This window comes from Staurois parvus, unplaced genomic scaffold (genome assembly GCF_062004578.1).
Source record: "Staurois parvus isolate SC_StPar_1 unplaced genomic scaffold, SC_StPar_1.0 ptg000636l, whole genome shotgun sequence".
NCBI lineage: Eukaryota > Metazoa > Chordata > Amphibia > Anura > Ranidae > Staurois > Staurois parvus.
Window position 1 is genome coordinate 2,323,192 of NW_028318432.1, and position 24,187 is coordinate 2,347,378.

At 40.9% G+C, this 24,187-nt stretch overlaps 1 protein-coding gene across 1 annotated transcript in view; it reads left to right on the forward strand.

Annotated features, from left to right (window-relative positions):
• The window catches only part of MALRD1 (MAM and LDL receptor class A domain containing 1), a 464,614-nt gene that overhangs the window by 97,699 nt on the left and 342,728 nt on the right, over window positions 1–24,187 (forward strand). The window contains exons 8-9 of the mRNA XM_089693696.1: window positions 2,204–2,310; window positions 13,127–13,297. Of these exons, the coding sequence (XP_089549822.1) occupies window positions 2,204–2,310; window positions 13,127–13,297 (278 nt within the window). The remainder of the gene's footprint in view (window positions 1–2,203; window positions 2,311–13,126; window positions 13,298–24,187) is intronic.

A 24,187-nucleotide genomic window follows, 5' to 3' on the forward strand; every position in this document is an offset into this window, starting at 1 on the left:
TACTAATGGATACAGAAAATTAACCTCACTCTGTAACTTGTGCTTGCTCTCTCTCTCTCATAGGGGCCCCTCTACACCTCCTACTCGTGGCTTCCCGGGTTTGGTCCCTAGTTACTCTGTGCTGCAGGTGCAGTGGGGAACTGGCTGTTAGTGAAGGGGACAAGCACAACACCCCTTCACTACCAGAGTAACCGTCACTCTATGCAAAGTCAACCATTTCATGGCTGGTTGGGCTGCAAGGATACATGTACGGTTGTCCCTAGCAATGAGAATATAGTCTGCGCTAGACAGCAAACTACGTGCTGGACTAAAATGTACTGTATCTACACTAACCTACAGTCCTCTTGTTACAAGCCCTGTTCTTTGGATATACCATGTAATGCACCACTTAAGATAGAAACGTCAGACCAGGCATTACATGGTTAATGGTGACTTTACAGAAAAAAAGTCAACTTACAGAAACAGTTCTTCCAAAACAGCCTCACTTACATTTCTGTACAGAGTTCTGTAGGTGACCTGAGGCAGGAGACAAGTCCATAAAAGCAATCCTTTTTAGGCAAAAGTCCAGTTAGGCAATAAATCCACAAAGACAGTGACAATCCCTCTAGAGTCCATGATTGGCAGTAGTCCATAAAGGCAATAAGTCCATAGGCTGGCAGCTAAGAGTCCTCAGGTTCCCAGCACCTCAGGGAACCCTGACTGCCCCCCCCCCCAGATGGGGGCACCGACTAATGGGAGTGATAGCCTACAGAAGAGCCCCTTTTTATGTGGATCCGTAGAAAACTTTCAGGAAAATCTAGCCAATCAATTCCTGAGATCCGCTACACATCTACATTGTAACAGTTTTACAGGAAAAACTGCAGAACATGAGTCAGCATAGAAAAAAACATTAACCCAGGGGTGTACAGGCCCAAGATGACTATGAATGCAGCGCCAACACAAAAACATACATTTTAATTTTTTTGATTTTTTTTTTAATTTTTCTGTTTTTTGTTTTTTTGAGTTTTTTTTTACTGGACTTTTATAAGTTTTATCTTCCCAAAGGAAAGTCTCCTACTCTTCAAAATCATGCCTTATTCAAGTCATCAGTTTTCGGCAATCCCTTTATTTATGAACAACTATTTTCAAGGAAAAAGCACAAAATGGCAAAATTGGAACCAAAATATCTGATGAGCTGCTTGAGAATTCATTGAGAATTGCTACTACTTCCATGGAACCAGATACAGATGCGTTAGTTTATCAAAAACCGTGTCAAATATCGCACTAGTTTTATGTTGCCCTCTTTTTCTTGTATAATAAAAAATATTACAAAAAAGAAAGTTTTATTACCCAGATAGGTACATTATCTATATCAGTGATCGTTAACTTGTGATCTGCCCGACTTTTTCTGCTCATCAGCATTCTTTATTGTTAGTGTATTTTATGTGCGGTCCAAGACAATTCCACTTCTTCCAATGTGGCCCAGGAAAGTCAAATGTCAAAAAGTCTAAGGCAGCACAGTGGCTAAATGGTTAGCATTTCCACCTGACAGTGCTAGGGTAGTTGGTTTGAATCCCAACCACGGCACCACCTGCCTGGAGTTTGCATGTTCTCCCTGTGGCTGCGTGGATTTCCTCCAGTTTCATCCCACACTCCAAAGACATAGGCTCGTAGGTTAATTGGATCTTGTCTAAATTGGCCTGAGTATGTGTATGAATGTAAGTTAGGGACTTTAGACTGTGAGCCCCTTGAGAGTTAGGGACTGATGTGAGTGTTATATATATATATATATATATATATATATATATATATATATGTAAAGCGCTGCATAAATTGATGGTGCTATATAAGTACCTGTAATAAAATAAAAAATGTTGGAAATCCCTGCATTAACCTTTCTGTAGGCACTTGCCTACAGGATGCTTATTGGATTCTGGCTACACTGGATTATATAGAACTCACACTAGTATACTTTCTGATTCTAGCACAGCTGCACTCTACATTTTACCTTCCTGAGTAGTTTCACCGATTGCCTAGAATTACTTTTTCAAATGGAAATCTTTACTGTTTGTTCTTCAGTTTCTTTGTACAACAGAACAATATATGCAGGCATTGTGCTGCAGAGTTGTTTGCAATCATTGTTACATAACACCAAATTTCTGCATCCTATTATTACAGCATAATGAAAATATTCCATTTTATAACTGAGGGTTCTTATTTTTAGGACACTTTGTGTACTTTAGTGCAGAGTCTGCGAATGGAGAAAGAACAGCTTCTTCCCAGCTGGAGAGTGATTTTTCTGTGAAGCCGTCTACAGCTGCCGTTTGCCAGGTTAGACATTGTGTTCTCTGCTCAGAATCAAATTTGATATCATAAAGCCGGAGAGTAATAAAATGAAGTTTGTATATAGTAATTATTATTATTATCATGTTCAGTTATGGCTGTGTAGACTGTTTTACTGTCATTTGTTTTTTTTTCCAGGAATAAATATTTGGGGCTAGCTCAACTTCCAATTTTTTTCTCTTGTGACAGTTCAGCAAAGTTTAAAAGAACATACAATCTACCAGCCAATGACCATTTGATGTGAACAAACGTACGCATTCCAAAGGCATATAATCACCCATTTAACTAATATAGAGTCAATTCTAATTAGATTACCTGGGTGATGACATCTATGAACTCACAGCCACATATACATTTTATCAAAAAGTAACCATTTCATATCAAGGGGTTAAGTAATGGTTTGCAAGGAGTAAGGTAAGAATTTTTTTACAGAGAAAGCATAGTATATCCCTTCTGCAATTAAAAAAAAAATCCTTCTTTCTAAAGGCATGGCACACTTTTGTTGTTTAACTAGGTATTAGAGTAGTTATATTCCCGGTGTTTGCCTTACCTTGTAATAATGGGCTCACATACGGCGGCTGCAGTTTGTAGTGTCGTTTTAGTGTTCACCTGTGTCCATGTATTCATTCAGCTTACTTGTCCTAAGGGGCGGACTGACCATTTGGAAACTCGCGCACTGCCCGAGGGCCCTGGGGCAGTAGGGGGCCCCATGAGATGCCCCTGGTACCTTTTTCATAGGCTTTTTTGAGTTTGGGCAAGGACACAGGGGCTCCATGATCCCCTATTGCCCAGGGGCCCCATGAGTTGTCAGTCCGCCCCTGCTTGTCCTTAGTCTGCAAAGGGGCTGGCAACTTTTGTTTATGGGTCACATGGCGTCCAATCCATGTCTTGCCATTTCCTGTGTGTTGCATTACAAATGTGCAAGAGCTAGTGTGATGAAACACTGCATAGTGACCACCATGAGATGTCAGTCCGCCCCTGGTGACAACACTGTTTTGAAGTGAAATTGCACAGCAGAATTGTCACTCTGTGGGATAGTGTAGTCTTTAAGGAAAATTGTAGCTGCAATGGACTGCCTGACACCCCAACTGGGTACTCCACCAAACTACAGCTTCCTCCACTCTGGAACAAGAATATAACAAATTTACACCAATAAATTTACCCCAAACATCAGGAGGAACTAATGCCCAAACTAAAAAAAGCCTATGAAAAAGGTACCAGGGGCATCTCATGGGGCCCCCTACTGACCCCGGGCCCTCGGGCAGTGCCCTAGTTTCCAAATGGTCAGTCCGCCCCTGGTTGTCACCCTTCTGAAGGAAGTGGAAAAATTACAGTGCTTCTGGCAAATGCAATATGGAGTAAAACTTTGTTACAGGGAGCACTCAGAAAAACGAATACTGCTATGTTAATGCTAGTGACAGCCTGCATTATACATTATATGTCAGATTTAATTTTGCCCCCACACAAATGCTGTAAAGGGTCTCTTATCAACTGCTTCTTGAACTGTGTCACATTATCTCATATCAACTGCCACTTGGATGTTGTCACATGATCTTTTATCAGCTGACAGTCATAAATTAAAACGTAACAAGCTTGCAAATAAAGCTTCTTCATTCAAATTGTATTATGATAGCCAGGTATTGCGCATCCAATAAATATCTCAACATATTCTTTCTTAAAATGCATGCTATCCACATTCTGCCAGCTCTTATATTTAGGGTTGACCTGCATCATCCATTGAATGTTAATGTAATCCCACCCAGAGTAGTTTTGTGAGCCTGATGTATGGACATGTTTGCCATAATCCATCTTATGATGAAGCACCCCCCCATGAAACAACATCACCCAAAGTGATCATTATCTCGCTGGAAAGGCAATGCAGCATTTGATAAATAGGGCTGTGGCTAGAATGTCTTGGGTTATTTATTTTCTTTGTCTCTGTGTTGCCAATGGAAGAATGCAAAAGATGTGGCCCCAGGTGTTGTCCAGCAGATAAGCACACAAGGAAAAAGTCCTCCTGTCCATGGTAGCAGTTGGAATCCATTTAGAAATACAGAGATGAGCAGACCTGTTAGTGAATTAGCTGTTTGCCTGGAGTTCAGCTTTTAATGCAAGTGCCCATTGCTAAAGCCCAGGCTATGTACACAGAGGGATTTTTTTCGATTAGCTGGAGTCTATGGGCTGATTCTAGAGAGTGCCGAGGTAGGATGATGGGATTGTAGTGTCTTTGGTTGCCTAGGACAGTATTGTTAATGTACAGAGCTACAGCAGCAAATTACACCTAACGTGTGGCATTATGGTTTCAGTGGTCTCTCTGACCATAGCATGGCATTAGGTTCCACATTATATCCAAATGCCTCAGCTGTTTAACCACTTCCAGTCCGGACACTTTTATCCCCTTCCTGTCCAGGGCAATTTTCAGCTTTCAGCGCTATCACACTTTGAATGACAATTGCGTGGTCATGCCACACTGTACCCAAATGAATTTTTTACCATTTTTTTGAGACGGATAAAGCTTTATTTTGGTGGTATTTATTCACTGCTGGGATTTTTATTTTTTTTGCTATGTAAATGATAAAGTCCAAAAATTTTGAAAAAAAAGTGTTTATTTTTTTTTTTTAATTTTGCAAATAAATAATATTTCTACATACTGTCACCCTAGCAGTACAGTGTCACCATGGTGACACTGTACTACTTGTGGGGGGTGATGAAGATTTTTTTTTTTACACTGATTGCTTTTACACCCATATAGGATGTAAAAGCAATCATTTCTCTTTCTCTCTGTCTGCATTCTTGCAGTCATTGAGAAATACAGAGTGAGCTGTGATTGGTCACAGCTTGTCACATGGTACAAGGCTGTTGTGAATAGCCTTGTACCATGTGACCTCTGTGATCATTCATAGAATTCACACGTGTGTCATCTTGCTTGCTACTTTGCATGTGATCACTGATTGGCCAATCAGTGATCACATGATCGGGACCTCACACAGAGGTCCCGTCCGACGATTGGTGTTTCACTGTGTCCCAGGGAGCGCGCACAAGCAGGGTGCGGGAAGGCCGTTTATAAATGGCCACCCGACCCTGCACTGCCACCGTTCGGCCGTTTATATACAATGGCCGGTCGGGAAGTGGTTAACCAGTGTACGACTGTGCTATAGCCAAAAGACTGCTACAGCGCGGACGGCTAGTTCTGGGACAGCATCCATGGATCTGCACGGCGCGTGATCTGTGATTGCTGTGTCCTTCAGACACAGCTGATCACATGGCTATGGAATGGACCAATCACAGCCGCTTTTACCATGTGACCAGCTGTGTCCAATCACAGCTTATCACCAAGTACATAGGAAATGCCGGTTATCGGCAGTCCTCTCCTCACGCTAACAGCATGTGAGGAGAGGAGATCTGGTTAGTGGCATTTCGCAGAGGGACATCTACACTGATCATCAGGGCACTGATCATCAGTGTCATGGTGATCAGTGTAGCCCCACCAGTGCAGCCACTAGTGCCCATCAGTTAATCAGTGTCGCCTATCAGTGCCACCTATCAGTGCTGCCCATCAGTGCCACCTAACAGTGCCCATCAGTGCCACCTATCAATGCCCATCAGTGGCGCCCATCAGTGTCGCCTATCTGTGCCCATCAGTGTCACCTATCAGTGCCCATCAGTGCCGACTAACAGTGCCCATTAGTGTCACCTATCAGTGCCCATCAGTGCTGCCGAATAGTGCCCATCAGTGCTGCTCATCAGTGTCGCCTATCAGTGCCCATCAGTGCCGCCTAACAGTGCCCATCAGTGCTGCTCATCAGTGTCACCTATCAGTGCCCATCAGTGCTGCCGAACAGTGCCCATCAGTGCTGCTCATCAGTGTCGCCTATCAGTGCCCATCAGTGCCGCCTAACAGTGCCCATCAGTGCTGCTCATCAGTGCCACCTATCAGTGCCGACCAGTGAAGGAGAAAATTACTTATTTACAAAACTTTATAACAGAAACTAAGGTCTTTTTTAGTTTGTTTAGCAAAAAATAAAAACCCCAGTGGTGATCAAATACCACCAAAGAAAACTCTATTTTGTCTAAAAAAAATGATACAATTTTAGTTTGGGTACAGTGTTGCATGACCGCACAATTGTCATTCAAAGTATGAGAGCGCTGAAAGCTGAAAATTGGTCTGGGTAGGAAGGGGATAAAAGTGCCCGGTAGGCAAGTGGCTAATTGCTCGTGTCCAGTATAAACATTAGAAGAAAAGAAGATACAGATGGCTGCTATGTAATGATCACAGCAACCAATTTCACGTGTGAATATCACACAGTGCTGCTGTTGGGGGATTTGTCATCCATTATTCCTGCTGCTACTTTTTAAGGGGGTGGGAAATGTTGTTTACCTGTGATGCACGAAGCCTCCTTGGTGTACACAAAAACACATTATAGAAGGTACTCAGCTTAGTCATCGTCTATTTCCTATTGAAGTCCTGATGCTGACTGTAATGAGAAAGGTAAAACAGCAAGGCCGGGGAAGGAAGCAGAGGCAAATTTGCTTTGCCTGGGAATAAAAACATAACCTCTTTATTCCAGAATGAATTATTCAAAATATTCATGCTGCAAGTCGCACAATTCTGGACGAAGGAGGAAAATCCCTACTGTTTATTGAAATTGCTGAGGCCTCCTCTGCTCATCTGTATTTAAATTCTCAGTCGGTGTTTAGGGTGATGATTTCTGTTTTGTTTTCACACTGCGATGAGTTGTTCTCTGACTAAATGTGTACGATGACAAATTGTTTTAGAATAATAGCTGGTGATGCCTGAATTACTGTTTGCTTCTGTAGTTTGCCAGCTCACAGGAGATAGAAGTAACCCTTAAAGTACTTGTAAACCTCAGACATAAAATATGAACAAAGCACGTCTCTCTAAGGTGTGTGCTTGGCTCAATCCAGAGCACTCAGTGTCATTTCTGTCTGTTGCCTTGTTCCTCTTCTATAAGCACTATAAGCACTTCTGACAAGTTTTCCTGACACCAAGAGAAAAATGGTGACTGGGGATGCACTTCCAGTTGATTGACAGCCTCATCTCTGCTTGTGTGTTGTGTAAAGGGGGGGGGGGTCCCTTCCCACCAATCAGCTTTCAATGCTCTCCTCACTGATGTAACTGCAGCTCTCCACTCCCAACTTTTCAGAGCTCAGAGATTCTGTGTAAATTCTGCACTTTGAATGGATGTAGAGGAAAGATGGCTGTAAATAAACAGGTACAACTTATGTAGCAGGATTTATTTAATCTCTGTGTATCACCTGAGGCCAGTCACTTCACTGGGTATATGTGAGGGTTTACAACTTTAACATAAGCACCTGCAGAAACCTTCAGCAACAAGTTCACTTAGCCTCCTTCCCCACTGATTATACCTACCTTTGTAGGCAGTTTGATGGGGAAGGGGTTAATTGTCTATACTTTTTTTGCCGTCTTTTTGGAACCAGCCTACCCACCCTGTAACATATATAAGAGGGGAGGGAGGCTGAGGACAGGGGCCACAAGCGCTCAATTGATCAGGAGCTGTGACACTCTGAGGCTTCAAAGGGGTACTGCTGTGCCCGCCTGAAGAATCCCAATTTCAGCCTGCCTGAAGAATCCCAATTTCCAGCAGACATTATGGACTTTGCCAGAGATAGACTAACACCTTATTGAGGTATGCCTGGACCATTTACTTAGAGAGTTAGGGAATGTTCTTCTTACTGTTTATGTTGAACTGTGCTGCATATCATTTAGTAAAAGTTGCAACAAGTGTTCTAAGCCTGGTCTGAAGTGTTTCAAAGGGTTGTGTAGCACCACCCCTGAAGGAGCCACCTTGTAACTTTGGGTTCTCTGTTCTGTGCCCCAACTCCAAGAACAACTTCGGCCCCTCTGACGCACCTTGTTGACTAAAAATACACAAGTGTAAAATATCTTTAACCTAGCTGTGGGTTACTACCAGTAAATAGACACACACCCGTTTAGCGGTAAATGCTCTTAAACAATTCATAGAAGAAATGGCAAATTTAATTTAAATGAGCACACAGCTAGACAGAGTAATAACTATGTTAAATTGGAAATACATTCAGGAGGGTTCGCTAGTAAATCAGCATTAAACAATATTAGTAAACATTAAATGCAGTATAAATGATAACACTACACTAGGTTAGAGTGCACTCTCGGGATTTGGCTGGGATGCAGTGTCTCTTAAGAGGTACAGTACCTCTTTAACAATAAAAAATGGTCCTAGGGAAGCAACTGTTAGGGGCAGGCTTCAGTCTCCACTTTTCAGCCGGTTAAATGTTGGGGCCCGTTGGCGTGCAATAAGGACTGTTGCAGGCCATATTAGATCTTTGGAGTAACTGGAAGGTAGTTTCTAATGGCTCAGTCACTAACGGTGGTAACAAGTAGCCACCACAAGGCCCTCTCACCAGACCCAGTGATCCAGCAGCAGTGGTGTCTCCAATCGGTTATCCACTCACTCTGGATTGACCATGACGACTCTGGTAGGTAGCTTCTTCTTTAAGTACTTAGGTCACACTCTGTACCATCTGGCTGTCCCTCACATGGCTGTGGGTTCTGCTGACCAGGCTCTTTCTCTCTTAGACTACTTTCACACTGAGGAGTTTTTGAAGTGTTTTTGCATTTTGAGCCTGAAAAGCTCAAGAAGAACGCTTCCCTATGTATGTGAATGTATATCTATGTATGGTTTCACACTGAGGCATTGCGCTTGCGGTGCGGTGTAAAAACCCCTACTTACAGCATCTTTGAGTTAAAAAAAACACCCCAAAAATGCCTCTTCCCATAGAAATGAATGGAAAACACCTGAAAAGCGCCTCAAAAATGCCTCTAAGAAGTGTTTTTGGTGCAGTTTTTAAGTCACATGTCCTTTAAAAATGCTCAGAAAGCGCGGTTAACAGTGTGAAACTAGCCTTGGATGGAGTTTCCTTAACACAATCCTGTCACACTCCTGTCACATCACTCTTCTGGTTCATTGCTGTTACTACTAGTGGAGGGTCATCTGGTACTGAGGAGGTCAGTAGTCCGGGTCCCTCTCCAGTGGTCAGTTTCCCATAGCAACTGGGACTAACCTGCATGTTACAGAGATCTACAGCCTAGCCACATTTTAACCCTAGGTTCATATCTGTGCTGGTGGTGCAGCTGTGGACCCGCATGAAATTCCGTGCAGCTGCAACACCCGCACAGAGAATTGCGGACCCGAGGTCGGGTGCCATTAGTTCTAATGGCACGTCGCCCGCTCTGGGAAACACAACCATACTGGGAACCGAGGTTCCCGTGTGGGCTGCGTTTTCCAAAGTAGTGCAGGAACTTCTTTCCCTGCGTGTCACGGGCACGAGAGTCCATTCAAATGAATGGGCTCTCGTGCCCGAGCAAAATGCGGTATGCACGGCCGCATAGGTGTGAACAGGGGGTAAGGGAGAGAGTAAAAAGTTAACTGAGAATACCCATGAGGTCCGTGCAGGTGTTTGGTGGGACCTAATTCTGTCGCTGGGAGTGAGGTGGCAGAGGTATGCTGGATGGGTGGAGAGGGCACAGGCTTGGTGGTGTCCCGCCTAAATGTGATATTCAGCATGGTGTGTAAGGACATGGGGCAACACATTCACAGAGGAACTCTGTACATTTACTACCACACACGGTGTATGGCTCATCTCTAATCTGGAGTGCCTCCACAAAGTTGATTTCACCTGAACGTGGCCTTGCCTTGTCACACATCCAAAGGTACCCCCATATGCATGGGGCCCACAACTTCACAACATGGCGTAGTCTTAACGGCTTGGCCATCCCACACCTATTGTGCTCTGAAATGCCCTGTTTGCCTGTCAGAGTGAATACAAGAAGCCTTGTATAAACTCCATGTCAGTCTGCTCTGAACTTATTCTGTACACTGATCAGACAACATTATGACCACCCAACATAACATTATGACCATCCAATTAATAATGAGTAGGTCCCCCTTTTGGTACAAAAACAACCCTGACCCATCGAGGCATGGACTCCACTAGACAAAGCATCGCACTGCCTCTGACGGCTTACCTTTTTTCCATAGTGCATCCAGGTGCTATCTCTTCCCCAGGTAAGCAACACAAACTCAATCGGCCATTCAGATGATGTAAAATAAAGAAAAAGAAAAGGCCACCTTCTTCCATTTCTCCCTGGTCCACTTCTGAAGCTCATGGGACCATTATGAGTGTTTTTGGCTGTGGATACTGGTCAGTATGGACATTCTGTACGCAGCCCCATGCACAACAAACTGTGATGCACTGTGTTCTGACACCTTTCTGTTGGAACCAAAATCAACTTTTCGGCAATTTGAGCTACAGTAGCTCTTTTGGATTGGACTGTACAGGCCAGCCTTTGCTCTGCAGATATATCAGTGAGTCTTAGCTGCCCATGACCCTGTTTTACCTCCATGGACCACTTTTGGTCAGTCCTGATCATTGCAGACTGGGAACATCCCACAAGAGCTGCAGTTTTGGAGTTGCTCTGACTCTATTGCCTGCCATTACAATTTGGCCCTTGTCAAAGTCGTTAAAATCAGCTTTAGCTTTCTTATTTTCAGTTGTTTTTCCTTTATTTTTATTCGATGATCCTACCAGTAACACACTTCCTGTCCTAGGGTGACAACACTCACTCACTGTATTGTATCTATGCAGGAGTAGCATTGTCACCCTAGTTTTCATGCTCCTGATTTGTACTATAGAACACCCGCTCTCTCCCCATCTTCATAATAAAAGGGGCTGATGTTTTGTAGCTCAAATAAGTAACTTGAGCATGACTGGTAAAACTCTTGGAATTTCACTGCTTCAGAGGGACTGTGTTGTAAGCTCACTACTGGCTGTTACAAGGTTGCTGGATGTCTGATAGCATTAACAGGTATTTTTGTTTTTATATCAAACATATATAACCAAACACTTCAATGGTATATTTAACACCAAAGAGGAGTCAATGAAATTCAGTCATAGGGTTTACATGCACGTTAGGTATGTTGTCAATCTAACAATGTTAGACTGACAGCACTATAAAGCAATAGAGCCCTAACTGACTTACACAATGCCTTTTAAATATCCCCTCTATACCTCCCTGGGCCCCTATTCATTCATAAATTACTACTTTATTTCCCTAACGTTGAAATAATGGAAACATTATCTGTGTTGGATGAAAGCAAACACCTGATGGCCGGAGTGGAATGAGAGGAAAAAGTACTTTACCAACACCCATCAATTACCTCCTTTTATTACTCTCTGCTCTCCCCTCCGTGGCTCCCCTTCCCCCAGAACACAACTTAATGTTATAATCCCATCCCTAAGTAGATATAGCGCCATTTGTAAATGCTATAAGTGTCACGTAAACCAATTAATTTACACATATTGGGATTTTTTTTTAGCAAAGACATGTAGCAGAATACATTTTGCCCTAAATTTATGATGAAATTAGAATTTAAATTTTTTTTTATTGGACATGTTTAGTAGCAAAAAGTACAGTTTTTTTCTCAAAATTGTCGGTCTTTTTTTGTTTATAGTGCAAAAAATGCACAGGCGATAAAATACCACCGAAAGAAAGCTCTATTCGTGGAAAAAAGGATGTAAATTTAATTTGGGTGCAGCATTGCATGACCGCTCAATTGTCAGTTAAAATAACGCAGCGCCGGATCGCAAAAAATGGCCTGGTTAGGAAGGGGGGTAAATCCTCTGGAGGGAAATCTGAATCAAGAAGATTGTCACAGATGGATACTGTCTCTCCGACCTCTCTATATACCGGCCAGTAATAACATGTGATGTATATCACGTTTTAGCTCCACAACCAACAGTACAACCACCTAAATGGATATTGTTTGATATGCATCTCGGATGTCTTTGTGGAACATCCATTATGCATCCTGTACTATGACCTTTCTCTAATATGCATGAGACCTCGTTGATATATGCATGTATAAAGAATTTGAAAAAAAAACAAAACATATGTATGATTAAAATGCTTTATTACACTCTAGCACAGATGTGAAAGGAAGAAAAGTTAAAGTAATAAAACATTTAGAACTGTGCCCCCCTCCCCAACTGCAGCTCTAGGCTGGCTTCCCTGTATGGCTTCTCCATAAATACGTGCCTGAACGTCTTTACACCAGCCTCATTTTTTTAAAAATGCTTTTTGGGCCAGGGCTTTTTTTCAGCGGGAACGCAGTTCCGGCACCTCCAGCACTGAAAGTATGTAATAATAAGGGATGCTGGGGTGTGCTGGGGGGGTCTATTGATGCTGGCTGCTGGGGGATCTATTGATGCTGAAGGAAATCTATTGTTGGTGGGGTCTATCGTTGCTGGTGGGAGATCTATTGTACCTAGGGGGTCCTATGTTTCTGGGGGTTATTTGTTGCTGGGAGGGATCTATTTTTGAGGGAGGAGTCTATTATTGCTGGCTGCTGGGAGATATGTAATTGCTGCCAAGGGTCTATTGCTGCTGTGTTGGATCTATTGTTGCTGGGGAGGCGTCTATTGTTGTTCCTGGCTGCAGGGAATCTATTTTACTTTCTTGTTATCATTAAATATTTCCGTACAAATGACTTAGCACCACAAAATTATACTTGGTTCTGCATTATATAAAAGGGGCAATACTGGGTGGTAGGTAGAGTGTGGGACCAAGGGACGGTGCTCAGAGCTGGGCAGACAAGCGTGACTCAGAAGAAGCGAGTTCCTGCACCTATTCTCTGACAAAAAAAAAGTCCTGTTTTGGGCCATTGATATGAATAATTTATGCAGTTTTGGGTTATTGTTGTAAAATAATATTTTTTTTTTTCAGATTCAGTTTTGGTACCAGTTGTCAGAACACTCAAAACTGTCTGTCTTGAAGAGGGAACTTATGAGTCTGGATTTACAGTTGTTGAAGGAATTTAACAGTAGTACAGCAAGCAGATGGATAAAGGCCACAGTATATATTAAGAATAAGTTGGACTTAACAGACCCAGTTCAGGTAAGGAGTCACTTACCCAACCACATGACCGTTGTAAGTGAACTGTGTATGTATAGATGGCTTACATTTTTTTTTTATGATAGCAATAAACTAATTGCTCTCTATGCGAGCTTACAAAAGAGAATACATAATTTAAAGAAAACTCAAGATCCAAATCACTGCATAAATAATGTGAAAATATATATAAATATAAAAAAGCAGAAATTAAGATGAAATAAACCCCCAAAAAATCTAATATACCTAAATCAATAGTGCATACAAATATAAAAAAAAAACACCAATATGTAATTCTTAAATCATAACATACACAATTGAAAATTAGTTGTGATAAAATCTACCCCTAAACCTTAATTGCTGCTTTAAAATTAATGCATGTTTCAAATCACCATAATCCAGAATATTTCAACATCCAAGAATAATAAAGTGCTGAATTGTACAAATAAATAAGTTCATTTCATGAAAGTGAAAAAAAATGTGCACCAAAATATCCATAAAAGTCCACCAATAATCGTGTTAAAAGTCGATCTCCCCCATCAAACCACCATGTGATTAAATAAATCTTCAGTGCATGTATAACAGTAAGCAATCTCTGCTTCAAAACACCTCATGCTCCAAACAGACCTCCCCCAATCCATTGATACTTACCAGAATGTATGGCTTGTTTTAGTAATGGTAAACACGCACACTTGTAATAAATACTCCTCCTTATTAAGGTGCTTCTTCCACATCACCTATAATAGCCAGCAATCATAAGCACATACAGAAATGGGTATTCCACTATAATGGCCTCTCCGCCACAGGGAAGGAAACAAAAAGAACTAATATTGTAGTACCATCAAAACACCATTTATGGAATATCCAGTAAAATACACACAAACAAATATTAAATGCATGCCCAGCATTGATTATTCTGAAATGGTGTGGTATACTGCCTGAATGGCGTCTCACCCAACCAATCTCGCTAGCTACGGGTGGAACGTCACTTCCAGTGGAAGGTATTGTTACAAATGTTGTGCTGTGTGACACATTTCGTCACCTGACGTTATCAAAGGGCTGGCCGTACGGCACAACATGGATGTTTACATGGATGCTTACTGACACTCTTTAACTCCAACTTAGGGCTTCAACTTGTGGTTGGTGCTCATATTGATCCTAACCACCAATTGAATAACATAAATGGTAATACCACTTTTTAACACATGCTTTTATACAAAATCTAGCATCCAAAGTATAATACAAAATAAAGTGAATAAATATCCCATATAAAATAAAGTACAAAAGACATGATGTACAATAAAATAAACTACAAAACAAAATCTATGATCACATTCGAAATCATACAGCAATTCAATAAATACCCTCAGGACCTTTCAATATAAAACCCAATACAATTAAACATAAACATAAATAAAAATCTAAAATAAAAAATACAAAAAACGAATGAAGTATAATAATAGAGATTCCCTACATTCTCAACATCTAATCCCCTCCTATGAGTTTCTTTATTCTCTTAATACTTAAATCACAATATAGGATTTAGAAAGAGCTCGTATACCTAATATATTCCCTGATATTATCTCTACATTAAATATAACTGATAATACAGTTAATGTTCACCTCCACATTGAGACTCAAAGTCTGGAGCTGATGTACCCACTTAGTCTCTTGCTTAGAGAGCTCCCTAACCATATTTGATCCCCTCCATGATAGGTATATTCTCTCTAGTCCCCAAAGTTGTAAACGTCAGGATTTTTTCCATGTGCCTGCCTAAAGTGTAGTGGCACACTATGATTACGAAAGCCTTTAGTGATGTTATGTATATGCTACATCAACTGTTTCTTTAAAGGATATTTAGTCCGGCACACATATTGCAGGCCACAAGGGCATATATCACATGGGTGGTATCACAGGAAATGAACTCTACGGCATGTTGAAAAGCCTTTCCTATCTGGGACCAAAGACTGTCTAGTAGATGGGTCTAGAATTTTCCTCACTGCCATATCTCCAAAATTAGGGGCATGTCTATAAATAAATGTGGGTCTAAGTGGTATATTAGGTTCCAGAACTCTATCCATTGATAATACATGCCAATGTCTTTTTAAATACTTTCCACTTCTCTATACTGAGAGTGGTAACTAGAAATAAAACTCCACTGGTGTCTAATATTAGGCTGTTATATGGATTTCTCCCTTAAAATATTGTCCCTATAAACACATACTACTTCCTCAATTATTCTATCGAGGTGTTGAGCTGAATGTCCTTTTACATAAATCTATTTTAATAATGAGGGACTATTCCCTAAACTCAGATTCCCCAGTATAATTTCTTCTTACTGTCATTTAATGACCACTATTAATCAATAAGTAACTATTTGTGTCAGTAGGTTTAAAATTTACCTTTGTGATCAACTGATCACCCTCTCTAAAAATAATTAGGTCCAAGAAAGTAATCTCCTGTTTACTATACTGATAATCCAATTTAATATTCTGAGTATTATTATTTACTAAAGTAATGAACTCATGTAAATCCTGTTCAGTACCTTCCCAAATGAATAACAGACCATTAATAATACTGTGATAAAAAATTAGTTCTGGCCTCTGGTTATGAAAGACAAACCTATTCTCTCACTCTGCCATAAAAATATTTGTAACCTTGGCGTGAATTTGGCACCCATGGCAACCTCGTTCAGTTGTTTATAACGTTGATCTTGGTGCCAAAAATGGTTATGTGATAGGCAAAACTCCAATGCTTTCTTTATTAACAATTTAGGGCAAATTGTAAGTCCTCCTGTTTACTCAGGGCCCAATTTAAGGCCAAAAGTGCATCATCTGCTGTCACCAACAATATTTTCAGATTTATCCTTAAAATTCAACTGATTTAATGATTGTAATAAATCTTTGGTATCCTTTGAATACACTTTAGTTTTAACAATGCTCAACTGAAGAAATCTGTCCAGGTATTCACTTAATCTGGATGTAACTGACCTAATACCATTAACTATGGGCCTAGCAGGGGGACATTAAGCATTTTTGTGAATTTTTGGTAGCATGTATATAATAGGTAGTCTAAAAGTTCTCGGGACCAGATATTTTCACTCCTTTTTACTTAAAATCCTAGTTTTATAGCCCCACTGTACTAATTCCTCCAACTCTTTTTTATACTGTGACGTTGGATCCCTCAAAAGTCTGGGAAATGTATTGGAATCCATTAACATTTCTGTTAATTGGGAATGGTAAAACTCTTTATCCAAAATTACCACCCCTCCCCCTTTATCTGCAGGACGTTTGATTATATCCTTACGCTTCTCCAATAGCTCAATACTTTCCCTGATGTACCTAGGATTAACATGTTTCTTAGGATTCATTTGATCTAAATCCTGTAACACTAAGTTCTTAAGTACTTCCACTTAATGGTTATTATTTGAAATAGGGGGTTATAGTTGGATCTGTTTCTCAAACCACTATCTACTGTCCTTTCCTTTAAAACCTCATGGTTCCCTTTCATAGGAAGATTCAATAATAAATATTTTTTAAGATGTACTTTTTTTAGTGTACGAATATATTTATGTGCGTTCACATACATCTCAAATTTACCTAGGTGCACATTTGACTCCCAAATTCAGAATGTTCATTTTCTTATGTGTTAGGGATAAAATTCAGGAGTCTCTGCCCAGAGGATTTCAGCCATGTGGGAAGAAGGACAGGCTGACAGCTGCTATGTAACCCAGTCCTGCAGCACACAACCAGTCTGGGAATGACGGGCTCTGCTCGTGCCTGCTTCTACTATCTTTTCTTCCATTTATCCTCACTGAAGATTGCCTGCCTGAGGAGCTTGCCAACATACCTGGGGTTGCTGAGGCCTGTACTTGCACAACGCACTGCCTGCTGCATGGGAAGGAGAGACACAAACAACCATCAAGATGTGAGAAAGTGCTTCTGTTCCAGATTCCTGCTTTTGAAACGTTGTCATGCCTGGTCTGAAGTTGCTCAAAGGGGTGCATGGTGGAAATGGCGTATAGAAGAACAGGGCTGTGATGCACACCAGGGGTGAAGTAGTGACAAGCCATTGCTAGGGCCAAAAAATACAAAGGAAGTAGCATAAGACAGCCAGACAGTGGGAGAGTGGTACCGGCAGGGGTGATGGGTCTCATGTATAGTGAGGGGAGCGGTTCATGGCCTACCTCACGAGTAGTCAGTACCCCAGTAACCAGAACTGGACCTGCTTGGCAGAGACGCTAGGGACCTAGCCTTAGGGAAGAGTTAATTATACGCGTACATGGGGTCCGTGCTGGTTCCTGTTGGGACCCACTCTGTCACTGGGAGATGAGTGGCAGAGTCTAGCGGGACTGGTGGAATGGAACACTGCATTGTGGTGTCTCTTTCAAAATGTTACATCCTAAGCAGGTGTATGTATAGTGGGACCAGGAGGCACCTATACAAAGGCCTTGTTTGCACCGGGCAAGTTTGCACTGCCCATATACAGTGCAGAAGAATTAATGCAACCCACTCCAGCCAAAACTATTTTTGAGAGGCAGGAGTATATGAGATTAAGTTACAAGCTCTGATTGTTCTTTTCTATTGCTTTTTATGTCTATGTTGCATGGTAAAGTTCTCTTTAAGTGACCATACAGAAAGTGAGAAGAAATAATAGCGAGAAAAAAATAAAAAAGCCCTGATGGAGGGTCTCAACATTCTTCATGATATCCAAAACTAGGAAATTGCAATGGGTGGAGTTTCACTTAAGGGCACAAGCAGAAATGAAGCCCACCTCCATGCCACCTCATCCGCTCAAGAAGGAACAGGAAGGGACAATGCTTGCCATTTTGGTGGAAGGGACAGGAAGGTACACTGCCTACCATCTGGGTGGGCTTTAGCAGTACGCACATAGAGGCCATAGCTGCTGCTTTTACATCTGCATATCAGTATGCATGCACACTGGGCACCAGACCCAGAACACCAATCATGCTCTCACCATCGGACTGGTGAACAGGTGAACAGAGACAGATCAAGCAACCTGTATATTATTATCTATATGGGAGAATTGGGTGTTCCTGTTTCTTGTGTTTTGGTTACTTTTGTTGCATTTTTTATAAAATAAAATTAGCATCCAACAAGGAAGTGAAACACCCTCATAATGGTCACAGCAGGTGTGTAGACCCAGGAACTCTCAGGCCTGGAACCAGGCCTGGAAACTGATGGAAACAGACGTGCAGATTTCACTTGCAGAGACATCAGTTTACATCAGTTTTCATGCACGTTTCAGTAAATTTTATACATGTTGCAGATTCCTGTGCAGAAAAATCTGCACATGATACTAGTTTTGTGGTGTGAACAGGACAGATAGAGAAAAATTGTTTTTTTGTGTCCTTGCAGAATGCATGCAGAAAAACTTATCAGGTGGTTTAAATCTTAGGCAAAGCTTAGCTTCAGGTTGAACAACAACTCCCCCCACTTCCCCAACATACAGTGGGGATTGAAAGTTTGGGCACCCCAGCTAAAAATTCGTATTAATGTGCATAAAGAAGCCAAGGAAAGATGGAAAAATCTCCAAAAGGCATCAAATTACAGATTAGACATTCTTAGAATATGTCAACAAAAGTTAGATTTTATTTCCATCATTTACACTTTCAAAATAACAGAAAACAAAAAAATGGCGTCTGCAAAAGTTTAGGCACCATGCAGAGTTAATATCTTGTACTGCCCCCTTTGGCAAGTATCACAGCTTGTAAACGCTTTTTGTAGCCAGCCAAGAGTCTTTCAATTCTTGTTTGAGGTATCTTTGCCCATTCTTCCTTACAAAAGTCTTTCAGTTCTTTGAGATTTCTGGGCTGTCTGTCACGCACTGCTCTTTTAAGGTCTATCCATAGATTTTCAATTATGTTGAGGTCAGGAGATTGTGAAGGCCATGGCAAAACCTTCAGTTTACGCCTCTTGATGTAATCCCCCGTGGATTTCGAGGTGTGTTTAGGATCATTATCCATTTGTAGAAGCCATCCTCTCTTTAACTTCAGCTTTTTCACAGATGGCATCAAGTTACCATCCAAAATTTGCTGAAATTTTATTGAATCCATTTTTCCTTCTACTCGTGAGATGTTCCCTGTGCCACTGGCTGCAACACAACCCCAAAGCATGATTGATCCAACCCCATGCTTAACAGTTGGACAGAGGTTCTTTTCATTAAATTCTGTGCCCCTTCTTCTCCAAATGTACCTTTGCTCATTCCGGCCAAAAAGTTCAATTTTAACCTCATCGGTCCACATAACTTGTTTCCAAAATGCATCAGGCTTGTCTATATGTTCATTTGCAAAGTTCAAACGATGATTTTTGTGGTGAGGACGTAGAAGAGGGTTTCTTCTGATGACTCTTCCATGAAGACCATATTTGTACAAGTATCTCTTTATAGTGGAATAGTGTACCACAACTCCAGTGTCTGCCAGATCTTTCTGGAGGGATCGTGCAGTCAAACGTGGGTTTTGAATTGTTTTTCTCACAATCCTGCGAGCTGTTCTGTCTGATATTTTTCTTGGTCTTCCAGATCTTGCTTTAAATTCCACTGTTCCTGATGACTGCCATTTCTTAATTACATTAACAGAGGATATTGACATCTGAAAACGCTTTGCTATCTTCTTATAGCCTTCTCCAGCTTTGTGAGCGTCCAACTATTTTCAGTTTCAGTTTTCTAGACAACTGCTTAGAAGAACCCATGGTGCTGATTGTTGGGGCAAGGTCAGATGAGTCTGGGCATTTAAAACCTTTGAGATTGACATCACCTGGTCTTCCCAGTTGATGATTGAAAACAATCCATGACACTGGCAGGTCTCAGCTTGGCAAAGGGGGCAGTGCATGCTATAAATTCTGCAGGGTGCCCAAACTTTTGCAGACGCCATTTTTTTGTTTTCTGTTATTTTGAAAGTGTAAATGATGGAAATAAAATCCTATCTTTTGTTGACATATTCTAAGAATGTCTAATCTGTAATTAGATGCCTTTTGGAGATTTTTCCATCTTTCCTTGGCTTCTTTATGCACATTAATACAAATTTTTAGCTGGGGTGCCCAAACTTTCAATGCCCACTGTATATAGTATACAACCCCTTTCTGCATTTTAATTTTATTAACTTTCCAATATACAATTGTATTTGTCTGGTCATGTGACAAGTAGAGCTCTCATCCTTTTCTTCCAACTTTCCCTCTTAATAGTAGTGGTCAGTAGAGTCAGTAGGTGGTCCTTGGTGCTGTAGAGAACCGTACATATGTAGTGTGACCACTGTTCTATGCAGCATTCTGCTGCAAGTCCAGGTTCAGGGGGGAGGGTGTCCGTGACAGTCTAGGGCAGTGTTTCTCAACCTTTTTTCAGTCAAGGCACCCTTTAAAATTATGGACAGTCCCAAGGCACCCTTTAAAATTATGGACAGTCCCGAGGCACCCCATTCTAAAACGGGGGCCTCTAGACTGTTTATAATTTTAAAAGGGCACCCCATTCTAAAATGTGAAAAACTATTCTAATATTAAAATACACAGCAACATCCACATACGTCGGACGCCCAACATTAGAGGTGATATATTCTCCCAAAGCAAATACACCTTTTGCACAGTGGTATAAACACAAATATATCCTTTTCGTGATAAAACATATAAATCCCCCATACAACCCAAAATTAAAATCTACAAATATAATCAATTTATACAATCAAAATAAATATTAATCACTTAAACTTAAAAATTGTGTTCAAATTCACTCCCAATTATGTCTCAAAATCACAAAATAAAATTACATAAAATAAAATAAAATCCCAATGTGTCCAAAATCCAAGTTCCAAATTTTTCACTTCAATCCAGTTAAAAGGAAATTGATCCTAAATATTCCATAAAAACCTAAAAAAAAAGGAAAAAGAAAATTCATAGTGTGTTATCTTTTTTAAATATATATACTTCACTCCGTGCAAAACACAAAACCACTGAAGGGATCCCTTCAGACGAAGTCCGGAGGTGACGAGGCGCGTTGGGGGAGCGATGTCGGGACGCGCGCGCGCCGGCCGGAGGTGTCGCCGCGGCCATTTTGTTGGTTGTATACATGTGGTTTCAACCAAAAGTTTGTTCAGTCAGTACAGAGCCATTGAGGGAGCAATGTTGGAAGCTGGATTTTCCTGTTTTTAATGTGAGTTACGGTTAAATTTGTTTCTATAATGTGAATTCTGCCTAAGAGCCTTTGTTTCTTTATGAGGAGTTTGGAGGAATACCCCTGAAATGAAGGATTGAAAGATATGGATTCCCTATGTTAGCCCATGCTTGAGAATAACTTCAAGAGGGTAATAGTACCTGGTATCATCTTTGGCTGGATTATAGAGGGTACTAGTACCTAGTATCACTATTCACGAGTGGTTGGAGTGATCACGAGTTTTTCACGTTTTGGGTTTTATTTATTTATTGATTTATGCAGTGGAAGAATAAGTATATATTTATATATTACTTGCACAAGTTTTTTTTTTTTTCTCACTATTTTAAGAGTGATTTTGTGTTTTGCACGGAGTGAAGTACATATATTTAAAAAAGATGACACACTATGAATTTTCTTTTTCCTTTTTTTTGAGGTTTTCATGGAATATTTAGGATCAATTTCCTTTTAACTGGATTGAAGTGAAAAATTTGGAACTTGGATTTTGGACACATTGGGATTTTATTTTATGTAATTTTATTTTGTGATTTTGAGACATAATTGGGAGTGAATTTATTTGAACACAATTTTTAAGTTTAAGTGATTAATATTTATTTTGATTGTATAAATTGATTATATTTGTAGATTTTAATTTTGGGTTGTATGGGGGATTTATATGTTTTATCACAAAAAGGATATGTTGGATTGTATACTTTCTAGGGAGAAAGTGTGACTTTTTGGTGGGAGTGGAAGGGAAGAAGTTTATTGATTGATTTATAAACACAAATATTCCAGATTTTCTCTTCTCCTTCAGTTTTCTCCATCACTGAGCTAATGTGACCCCAGCACTGATGGAGAGGGGCGGGGGAGGGTCAAACTAGGATGCTGTTCAGGCAGCTGACATCCTCCTTATCAACTGATGATGTCATTGGTTGTCAGGTCGCTGATGGCTAGAAGGTCGTAATGGTGCACAATGAAAGCCTGTGACTTTGTGTAACTAAAAGGCAGGCTTGTTCCACCCGTTGGCTTATATACATGTTTTGGGCAATCTCTACACATTTTACCAAGGCACCCCTGAAGTAACCTCAAGGCACCCCTGAAGAAACCTCAAGGCACCCCAGGGTACCTGGGCACCTTGGTTGAGAAAGGCTGGTCTAGGGTCACAGAAAGTAGGATGAATGATGCCCAGTGTCATTCAGCCTGGAAAAGGACTGATGGCCGGTAGCACAGGAAGATGCTCAGGGGCATGACTTGAACACAAAGATGGTAAGGTTTGCTAAGAGGCTTTTTTTAAACTATGCGATGAGGGGAATTAGAGGTATATTGGAAAAATAAAAAAAATAAACTGCAGAATTATGTAGGATATCCTTGTGCAAAAAGCTAATAACGACTACATATACCTCTCATTGCAGGCTGTAAATGTTGGGAAAAAAAAATAAGATGTGAAAAGTAAAAAAAAAAAGCAGTTATCTTTGAGTCATATTTCAAGATATTGAAAGAGAAAATGCTATCTCTGACATGCAGGGGTTAGACAAAAAAAAAACACTACAAGATTTGCAGGAGTGAAAGGGACTGACATAACACTATTTTGCTTCCGCTGTGTGATGAGACACCTAGCTAACAGGTGGGAAGCCTCACTTTCCTCATCCACTGTGTGCACTGCTAGTAATACAGAGTCATGTCAGGGCTTACTGAGCTTCAAAGAGGGCAAATTGTTGGTGCCGCTTAGCTGGTGCCCCTGTGACTGCAGTTACCAATTTATTTGCTGTGTCATGTGGTCCAGTATCAAAGGGCATCATGGCATATACAGTTTCTGGGAAAACATCGTCTGATAAGCATAAGCGTGGTGGACATGGTCAACTGACAGAAAGCAGCAAAAGGACATTGTGCAGGATTGTGACCCGGTATAAGAGAACAACTGCTGCAAAAGTGACTGCAGAGCTCAATCTCAGTCTTCACAGGACTCAGTCTTCATGAGACTGAGATTGAGCTTCAATGAAAAATGTCTTTAAAGGGCACATTTCTGAACTCTATGAACTCTTTTTCTCCCCGTCCCACAAACTGAGCTAAATGTTGCAGCGAGATGCAGCTGTAGTAGAGGGAGGTATGGTTAGATCAGTTGGGGGTGTCAATAAGAGTAGGGAAACTGCCAGAAATTTGGGGGGATGGAGGGTGCAAACAAAATCTGGGGGGGCACAGCCCACCCCATCACCTCCCTAGATCTAGCCCTGTGTATAATTACAAGAGACATGTGCATTCTTATTTGAATCTTGGTGTGTTTTGTGTATTTTTCCAAATCTGTAGAGTAATGAAATGTTGCTTCTGTGCTAGAAATTCCAGAAATAAAGACCGGTCACTGCTGCTTTCTCTTCTTGTGCAGGGGGACTGGTCTTGCATCCACCCCTTTCTATCATTTTCTGCAGGCAGCCTGTAGTGGGTGGAGCCTGCCGGACCCCTCCCACAGTTCTGCTCTCTGCACAGGCTATGTACAGCACAGCTATTTTAACAAAGTAATATCTGGCTTTGCAAAGGCATTTTGTGCTCACAAAGTGGATTTATATCCTTTGTGACGGTTGAAGAATAACATAAATTACATCTTTTGTACCTGGAGTGGCTTTAAATCAGGAAAGTAGTTTATGGCTGTTGGCTTCATCACACCCTTATGTTATACTGAAAGATTAAAATGGTGTAACAAATAACAGATTTTGTGCTCACTTTCCCGGCTCCATATGGCTTACT